Source organism: Saccostrea cucullata, unplaced genomic scaffold (assembly GCF_032062105.1).
Source record: "Saccostrea cucullata isolate Sc308-1 unplaced genomic scaffold, CSIRO_AGI_Scuc_v1 ctg936, whole genome shotgun sequence".
Lineage (NCBI taxonomy): Eukaryota > Metazoa > Mollusca > Bivalvia > Ostreida > Ostreidae > Saccostrea > Saccostrea cuccullata.
In genome coordinates this window covers 133,573-144,514 of record NW_026919154.1, presented here as the reverse complement: position 1 = coordinate 144,514, position 10,942 = coordinate 133,573, and the positions used below count along the sequence as shown (strand labels likewise).

General features: G+C 30.2%; 1 protein-coding gene across 1 annotated transcript; it reads right to left on the bottom strand.

Annotated features, from left to right (window-relative positions):
- Window positions 1-1,385: 1,385 nt before the first annotated feature.
- On the bottom strand, window positions 1,386-3,419 carry LOC134280170 (uncharacterized). The gene has a single exon (XM_062762600.1). The coding sequence runs from the start codon at window positions 3,417-3,419 to the stop codon at window positions 1,386-1,388; it is 2,034 nt and encodes a 677-aa protein (XP_062618584.1).
- Window positions 3,420-10,942: the final 7,523 nt, after the last annotated feature.

Sequence of the window (10,942 nt, the reverse complement as noted above, 5' to 3'; positions counted from 1 at the left end):
GTAAATCAAACGTGCATTTTTTTGGCTTTAAAAAATCCTTGATTTCTTGTGTTTTGATTCAATATCTACAGTTTTTCTTCTGCTTTATTAAATATTCTCCATCTTTGGCTGACGACAACAGTTACAGTTTTTTTTACCTCCATTCACATTTACAAAAAAACAAAAAAACCTAACAGTTTTCTTGTGCCGTTTAAAAAATACTGTACAGAAGAAATTAGAAAAAAAAACTATTCCATGATAATTATTTAAGTCTTATTTGACTTGCTTCCATGAATTCAGACCTTGGCTATTATTACACGGTATTAGAATTTATTCAGAAATTTCTACACGAGAAGAAGTAAAACAATTGTCATGGCTTCCAAAAAGATATTCAAATGTATCGATGATGTTCTATCAGTAGTCATTTCAAGTGATATGACAACCCAAAGAGAAATTTATGCTATTTACAAGTTGAAAAAGCAAAAAAATCAGTCTCATTTAAAGGCATCATTTTGTTAGTTCTATGGTCAGGTAAGGTACGATATGGTACGATATGGTTAATCATATAATTATTTTGAAGGAGGTTTCAAGTAAACTTGAACTTCATCATAGAAATTTACGAAATTGTGATAATTGTCTAATGACATGTAATTGCAACTTGAATTTTACATTGAATTTTACATTTAAGTGTAAGGGCAGCGCATCAAGGACAGATGATACAAACAAAAGAATGGATACCTGGATTGGTATATATTTTTTGAGGCTAATTCCATTGAAAATGATGCAAATAATAAATTTGTAGAATGTAAAAAAAATTGTAAACTACGTTCAAAATTCTGCCTCTCTGAAACTATACTCATTAATCTAAACAAATATTTTTCACTTCAAATCCCATTTTTGAGCATATTTGAAAAAAATTTAAAAACTACGCAGGAAACTTGTTCATTTTATTAATTAAAACATGACTCAATTTGTTATTTTCAAATTTTTTGATAATAGTTCGTTTGTATCATCTGTCCTTAATTCGAATTTCAAACAAATTAATCTCTTGGTGAAAATATATAGATAGTTACTCTCTGTTTATGATTTTATGATTTAATAAATTTAACTGAATCCTTTTTTCACAAATATTTTTACAAATTATATTTTTTCATCTTTTAATCAAAGGCCCATATATTTTTAAAACTAAGTTGATGATCGGTTTATTTCATATTAATGGTCATCTGTGTATATTTTTATATAAGTAAAAAAGTTATCAAAACTGTCCTCTGCGAAGAAAGAAAATGAACAGTAAACTCAGCAATAAGATAATAACATGAACGGACTTGTACAAACTACAAATCTGCTGGAAATACTATATCCTATCGTTAAAAAATATGTAAACAAGTATACTTATTTTAAAAATGTCAGACTGCTACAGTTGGGAGACTGATTACTCTAAAGTTTGTTGCTTCATGAAGTTTGTGGAATGACATTTGTTGTAAGGAATACTGATAAGACTGGAGAGCTCCCGAATAGTCCCTACAGATTTGTTGACAGATTCCAAGTATTTGCCACGAAATATCTCTAGAGAGAGGTGGTACATGGACTTCGTCATCATAGAGAAGCAGAGTGTTTAGATCCTGTAGAGATTGTTGTGACCTGATAGTGTCACCCAGTCTATGGTGATTCAGTATAAACAACATGTGTAACATCACAAGAGGTGGGATGTGTAATAAATGAACACCATGTTTCTTACTGATCTCCTGTTCGAACACCAGTTCATCAAGGTAACTGTAGATACAATAAAGATCAATATTTCTAACAACAGCTCTCCTCATCTTAGTACCCAGGGTATTCCTTTCCATGTAATGTCTGTACACATCTACATTTACATGACCCCTATACATAACATACGGCAATGACATTCTCTCCTGTGCTTTATGTAAATAACTTAAAGCGTCTTCATATCTACGTGTTCTGTAGAAGTACATGGCGAGATAAAGAATGTCAGATAAACATCCAAACTTACACGACTGTTTTAGTAATGCAGCAACTTTTGCTTTTAAGCAAACCTTATTCCCATTTTCATTTATATACATACAAGTCTGTAAGAACATGGCAGTATTCCTTAGCACACTTGTTGTCATATATTGTAACATGAGTGACGGATACGATGTCAACACTCCCCTAATCAGTCTCTCTATTTGTTTGATGTAAATTACAAATTCCTCAGCACTCTCAATAGTGTGATGAAACATTAATAGTTCATTAATTAAGGATATATCTAAATATCTGCTTGATATAAAACTACTCTCGTCTGTACTAAATCTCAATGTTTTGTTAAATATAGCAATACTGAGGTAAGGTCGGATTGTTTTACTTAATAGTAGACATGATATCCCTTTACTATACAAACCATACAACTGACTGAGCAGTGAGGTTTGTACAGAACCAGTGACTTTCACTCTAAACATGTTGTTTTGTGGAATAAAAAAGTTTGGACAATTTCCAGTAAGCACCATGAATATCAATAATTTAAAGCTTTCCCAAAAACAAGACAATAAGTTATCAGGTGTCCATGACAAGGATGTATTGGTCTGTATGACCCAAAACACAATGGTTTTTATGAAGTATGAGCAGAGAATCGGTGAATTGATATGCAGATTAATTATTTCTATCAGAAAAATTTTGAAGAGACCATAACATAAGAACTGACAGTGATTCATTGTATAAACTAGTTTTTGTTCTGCTCGAGAGAATGATATTCTCCATTCTAATTCATTTTCAGGTTTGCTTCCGATGGGAACGACATGAAATCCTCCCTTAAATATATCTAAAACAGTATTCTGGTCTGGCCATCCCCGTTCACGACATCTCTGTATCCATGGTTTTGCGGACGTAGGCCAGTGATTTGACTGAAAACAAAACGCAAAGTCCGCCCCTGCATCTTGAAATAAGGAATACGTAGAACAAGGTCCATGAGGAACAGCTGTACTGATTGGGAAAGTGCAAGTCTTTAAGAACCGCAAGTAGTTATCCCTGAATAATATACTTGAAATGTGTGTAATATTATTCATTACTATACAGGAGGAAATGGTTTGTGAATTATTTGATTGATTCATCAGGTTAAGTCTTGTAAAACCCGGTGGAAGATCATCAAACTCCATCAGAATCACTGTGTGTTGTGGGATACGGTAAAGTCTTATTTGAGAGAGATCACATATCACCGTGTGGTCTGGAGGCCAAAACATGATATCTTCATCAGAAGTCCTTAGTCTGAATCCCTCACGCTTACTCCCACTTTTCATTCCATCAAGTCCACTCATGATGTCCACAGGTTTCCTCACCGCCTCCACAGTGTCGGTCACTTCTCTCCTAATCCTCACTTCTGCAGGACTCCCTACTTCACGACAAAGTCCTATATACACAATTTCTGACAGACGATGTAGGTGATTCATTCCCACAAAATTATGAATGAATCAAAAAAGCACATATCTGAAAAAAAAATGACTGCATACGTATTTTATCCCCCTTTTCGGAAAAAATAGAAATTAGTAGATATTCTCTGACTAATTTTTAAGTGGCGCCTTGGAGTATTTTTGCACTGTCCTGAAGGTCTTTATGAATCAAATATCATTAATTTGAAAAGAGTTTCATGACATTATCTTGATAATTAAATTACCACATATTTTAATAAAATTTGAGTAAAATTATTATAAATAGTTTGCCTAAACATTTCACTTGTTCAAAAGTAAAATATTAAGCAAATGGGTTCTTATGATCAGGACAACTTTAGGTACTTGTGCGCTTATTTCAAAAGAAAGGTTTATGGCATGAACACATTTAGATGATATGTAGATAAGATTTACATACAATGCTCAAGGAATTAGTATGAAAGGGTGATATATATATAAATTTACAACCTTAATAATCTATCAATACTAGATCAAAGCCTCAGTTAACTGAAAAATTTCACCTTATTTTTCATTTAAGTAGGGTAAATGGTAAGAAATATCTCTAAAGGATACATGAATTTAGTTTGCAATTTTTTTTTATATTGTGTCTGTAAATTGGTAGATTTGAATCTTTTCACATATGTAATAAAGCACCAACATTCGGTATTTTGTTTCCTAAATGACCCAACAAAGTAACTTTTTAAGAAAGAAAAATACCTTACCTTAATTTAACTTTCGGTTTGTATTATGCTTCCCATTACCTGTACTCTATTTATGGAAATCAATGACAAATCACTATGTTTAGTAGCAGGATAAAATTGATGTCTTATAACGTAGATCACATTACCTGTAAATCGACAAAATCGAGGAATAACATTTAATATCAAACTCAGAAGACACAGAAAAGAAAACGCCGTGTCATTTAAATCTTTCACATACGTTTAAATAGAAATATTTTTTGAATTTTCAAATCAGAAAACTAATTTAAAAGTTAAATTGCATTTTCAAATAAGGAATTATCGTGTCTGAGGTTGTATGATAATCGTATTTCAATATTATATTCGAAATAAATACCCTCATACTTGTTCAAATGACAAACAAAAAATAGCATATACTTCTCTAACTTAATCTTACAATCAGAAACTAAAATAAGTTTTATTGATTTAAATTTGTTTAATAAATATGTTTCAATGTTTTCATATCACAGAGGTTCCTGAGTTTATATCAAGAACTACTTTCTATATTATTGTGTTCTCTACATAAAAACGAAGTAGCTTAATTAGAATGTTCTGCTATTTTTAAAATCAATAAACGTCTGAAAACATATGTATAAATTGTTACTTAAAAGATATGACTCTAAGAAGACATTTTATTTCATAAAAAATCTACCATAAAAATACAAGCGTACACACATGAACATTTGACATTATTTTTAAATTCTTGAACTACATTATCTTTGTTTCTTTTGAAGACCATTTGCGTAAATTTCTTTAACAAGTCTTGTTTTATCAAATATGCATACAATGACAGATAAAGACATTAATTGTCTAATAAAGGTAGATAATGCGTATTTAGAAACTGGAAAAAAAATACGGAAGATTGATTTCCTAGGCAAATGATTTTACTGAATAAATAAGGAAAGTTGACGAAAGAAAAAGTTGATCATCGTTTAAAATATTTTTTTTATAAATTATAATCAACGTCTTCAACTACCCAAGTAGATGTAACATATATATTGAACTTGATTTTGTATTTTTATCCAAATTAACTATGATATATGGATTTGACATATTAATGGAAATAACCATTGATAATTGATATCACGTCCTAAAATAAACATTACCTTTCCTAAATATCTTTTAGATGATAAGTATAATTAGAGTTGCATTAACTCAGAGTTAAACTTCTCCCGAAAATAACTCTATACACCCCATCCCCATCATATAGACTACCATATAGTAAACCTTCTCCCAATATCATTAAATAGCCCCCACTCCCTCGAATATTTAACTCTTCCGTCCTGTTGAAAGATAAAATCTGTCTGATAATTAAAGCCTTGCGTCCCTGTTAACTCTTGAAAGAGCTTGGGCACAGATTGATATTCATTATTTCATAATAGGTTTACTATTTCTGAAATTTAAATAAGGCGTGATTAGAAACCTCTTTTATTTATCTAAAGAGACCTAAAGACAAATTAATGTATAATCTCAATAACAAATTAACAAGAAACAATAATTAATTTATCAAAGTGATGATGTGTAAAAATCTCTTAACTTAATCATAAAATCATGTTAAATAACCATTTTATTTGAAAACAATACTTCAAGTAAAAATCGGCAATATTTCAGGCAGGTAATCAAGAGAATATAATTCAATAGTTAAATAATTAAAAATATCAATAATATATGATAACAGGGCCATCTTTAAAAACAATCATTAAAACAAAAAAAAATAATTATAATAATTTATCAAAATTATATAGATTACATGTATTAATACATATTGTACATGACTCTAAAGACCTCTAAAATTCAAACCGCAACTGGTGCGTAATAAAACAGAAATATTCGCCCATACAAAGAGCTAAAGCCACGAACTATCAATATGTGCCTTTAATTTTAGACAAAATTTAAGTTTGAAATCACAAAGCCTATCATATGTCATTTTGTAAAGCACAATGTCATGGTACCCTACATATAATTTTTTGGCACACAGGCCACCGTCCTTAGCACATGCGCAGAGACAAATATACCTATGTAGTTAAAAACTGCTTAAAAACACCGATTTTACGGCAGTTATTCCTAAATTTGAATTTGGCCACACTCAAGTACCCTTTCCAAACTTTGCATGCATAAAAATATAACATATATGCACCTTTATGCAAAATATCTTAGAGGTACTCGCGTGTGGCCAATATGAATTTTACATTTTTTAACGTTGAGCTTTCAGAAATTGAAGCAAGGTCCTCCATTTTAATAGTAATTATAAGTTCATCATATGCATAAATACCATAAATAAGTTATTAGTATATCAGATTTATTCTTGATAATTATATAATCCCCAATTTATCAATAATTTTTAAATAGAATTTCTTAAATTGCCATTTAATATGTGTTCTTATATATAAAATTTAAAATTACGCTCTTTTCTTTTATGCTTACGTACATGATACAATGATGACGTCATAATATGACCGTGAGGCCTACTGAATCTGAGCAAAAATACTTTGAAGAAGTTTGTCAAAATAATTTTATAATTAGAAAAAAAGTGTTGAGAATTGATTTATGTCGGGTTTCCACTTTGTTACCAGCACTAGATGTTGAACGTAATACGGTAACCTTGTTTCAAATCTTTTTATTAACATAAAAAGTCTAATCCGAAGTTGATATCTAAAATTCATGCAACTCTATGACTGTTTATTCTAGGATACGTAAAAGAGTAAATAGTTTGATTTGTTTATTCTCACTGATATTTCAAATGAAGAAATATATGGCATTTATGAATATTATGCATTCAAGATTACAGTAAATGTTAGATAGCTAACATTATTTTAAAACTCAAAGCTCTTAAACGCTTGCTCTCTCTCTCTCTTTCTCTCTCCGTAGCTTTTCCCTTCTTTATTAGCCTAGTATGATGTCTTAGAATTTTTTTTTTGGACATCTAATTTACAAGATCAACTTACATATTTGACGATGTCCTTTATGAAGTGTAAGAACCATTTCATGAATACTAAAAGTATTATACAATTTTGAAAAGAGCTTATTTATAGAGGCAGTTTTTACGTTACTAGTATTTTTTCCCGATCGAAAAAAAGAAAGAAAAATCTACTGGTTATCTAATAACTCTGAAACCGAATAACTCTGGATGATCTATCCGCACACGTATACATTATAGAAGTACGTCTCGTAACTACTATAGAAGTACGTCTCGTAACTACTATAGAAACTGGTCAAATGTGTCCGAAATTCTGTTACATCTGAATGCATTTTGAGGTAAATACCGAGTTTACCCGATTAAAATAAAAAGGTGTGATATATGTCCGAAATTCTGTAACATCTGAATGCATTTTGAGTTAAATACCGAGATTACCTGATTAAAATAAAAAAGGTGTCAAATGTGTCCGAAATTCTGTAACATCTGAATGCATTTTGTGGGAAAAACCGGGGTTATCCGAAAAAAAAATTAAAAAGGTGTCAGACTCACGGTTTGCACATATATAATGAATAAAAATAAACATTGATTTTGAACCCTTATTCACTTTTAGTGGTATTTTTTAATCACATCTAGGTGATCAGACATAAATGGATCGGACAGATTTAAGAAACGGGATGACTGAATTATCTATAGATAGAAGAAAATCTCTGCGAAAGTGATGTGAAAGTGTTACTTGGGGATGACAATTATTAAAAATAAGTGATAAAAAAATAAGCTTTCATTTTCACTACATTTTATATACATACCACCTATATATGTTTACAATGAACGCAAATTGATATATTTTTGTCACTTAAGATGCCCCTTCACTATGATTGGTAGTTAGGTTGGTTTCGCTTCAAATATAAAAAAAAACTGTGGCAATTAGGTAGTTATTTTCATGGATAAAGGAGCAGGAAGAGAAAAAAAAACGGCGATGAAATAAATCTAAAATATAATTCGTTCCATTCCCGGGTAGTACTATGTGCATGGCGATTTTAAATATTTTTTATATACACACATGAATGTGATATTGGAGACAAGCAACAATTCTTTGCTTATTAAAATACTTGATTTTTTTTTCTTTTTTTACAATAAACATAGGCGCAGATTTGCTTTAATGCAGTACACAAAAATATAATTTAAGATGAATGGATTAAAACGCATGTCTTACGCCCCCCCCCCCCCAAAAAAAATAGAAGCGATAGCGATATAGAACATGATAATTAAAGATAGTTTATCAAATAAATGCACTGTTTAATTTTGCTTAAAGGACAAGATAAATACCTGAAAGAAAAAAAATCTAAATCAACATGCGTGTGATATCAATATTATCTAGCGAACTACGATATACCTGGTAATAGAAAAACTACAATCTATATATACTTTAAATCTTTGAAATCAAATTCATTTTACTTACGACCCCCTCCTTTTCTTTAAAACTTCACGAATTTTGCAAGACATATATTTCATTGTCAAAATGCACGAATAAATCGGGGTTCGTCACATACACAAAAACATACGATTTCACTTTGATAATTCTATTTCTTTATAAAAGGCCAAGATTTTTGTTAAGAAAAAAAAGATTGAATAATTACTGCACCCGGCTTCACTTTTTATTTATCCAGTCACAAAATCTGAAAACTTTTCAGAATTTATTATTTCAGATAATAATTATGTTATATAATGCAGTGACATATGTCTAAAGTATTAAATACATTTAAAACGACATTTAGAGAGAAAAAAAAAAAACAATTGTAACGCTCGGCTTTACAAAGGTAAGTAGTTACTGTACAATGTTCTATTGCAAAGGACTTTTTACGATGTTATGACGTTACGTTACAAATAATGACGTTCCTCATGTAAATTTCATTCAAAACAATGCCATACTGTCAAATCTCTTCTTGAAAAAGTATTAAAGATATCTAAAAAAGGAAAACAGTTCTGAAAAGCTACAAGTCTACACTATCTTTATTGAACTTTTCATTGATTTTTTAGTTGAGGCATATTTCGATGGTTCGTGGCTTTAGCTCTTTTAGTCTCAAGATATTTTTCAAGACGCCAACTTTAAAAGTTTCCTCACTGCTCAATGGCCCTGAGTGATAAGTATAGGACAAAATTTGTAGCTCTCCACCGGCAAGTGGTGGCGTCTCCATATGAGTAAATTTTTTTTCTAGAGGGAGGTTACACAACATAAAATCAATCAATCAAACATTGGATAAACACCCCCCCCCCTCACCCGTCCCGTCTTTAGAATGATGAAAAATGAGATACATAAACAAGGAAAAGATTGTTGAATTAGTATCTAAACAAGAAACAAGGGAACGCATATCGCTTTCAAGATATTTATACATGTATTTGAACACATCCTCTCTCGTCTTGTAGATTTTTTATGTATAATTGACATAAATAAATTAACTTTAAAATCGAGGAGAAGATATTCTGCATAACACATCATTAAATCTATGTTAAAATGTAAAATGTATAAATAACTCCAAAAATTTAAATATTTTTAATCGATCATTTCCTTTGATAAAACTTGTAATAATCAGAAAATTTCTTTTTAAGTTTAAAAAATACGGAGGATCGTTTTCATGATTTTCATTTAAAGCCCATTATAATCTTATCTAGTCTACCTATGTTATGTGTGCACTGAAGTGATATGAAATTCTGATCGCGAGTGTTCTTGTTAAAACATGCGATTGACATGAAACTCATAACATTGTAACCCTTTATCTAAAATTATGACTTCAATTTATTTCTTTACCCTTTAAACTCGTTGAATATGAAACTCTTTAGAGTAATGTAATTTCCTCAATATTTTAAACACCATATAATGATCTACTCAGTTTTTTTTCTATAGAAATTGTGAATCATTTTGTTCTTGTAAAATTGGATGAAATAAAATCCTTCCTTGCGTAGCATTGTAGTGTTAAGACATAACTTTGTATTATTGTCACGCATCCTTGCTAATACTCTTTTTGTCAGTCATAAAAGACATATATATTATTATTTGATTATATTGATTCAAAATTGACCCTTTATTTTCTTTAAAAAATATAAAAGACAGCTTGAAAGGAATAAGTTCCTTCGACATATATTAGCGGTCATTTAATTTTCTTTTATTATAATCTATAAATAGTACCTATATAATTTATAAAATGCAAAGAGTTTATAACACAACATAATCTCAAGATTTGAAATGTATTCACTGTGCCATATTAATCAGTACCCCCACACAGCGTTGATATCAAAAGTAGTAATAATCAGAAGCAGTTGTATACTTTAGGAGGAACATTTTCCGACAAATCATCAGTACGATTATTTTCCAAACATTTCGATGTCAAACATTTAACATAGCAGTGAATAACACGGAATGTTTAATTATATCCCAGCAGGCATTTCAACGTTGATTCAACGTTGAATCAACGTTGCACTTCAACGTTGAATCAACGTTGAATTTTGGTTGCATATGAAAGTTGAGTCAACGTTGAGATATAACGTTGTTTCAACGTCAATTTTCAACGTTGAATAAACGTTGAATTTTTGGTTGATTTATGGTTGATTTTTGGTTGCAAATGAAAGTTGAAGCAACGTTGAAGCTTCAACGTTGTTTCAACGTCAAATATCAACATTGAACAAAAGTGAACATTAGTTGAAATTAGGTTGAGATTTGGTTTAAATTTCTCGGTTGTACAAACGTTGATATTTGGTTGAAATCACGTTGAAATTATATAACATTTTGCTTTAAAAACAAATACATTTCAAATTCTAATAAAAAAAAATTATTCAAGTTGCATAATATTTAGATAAGTTGTAATCCAGTATTATGA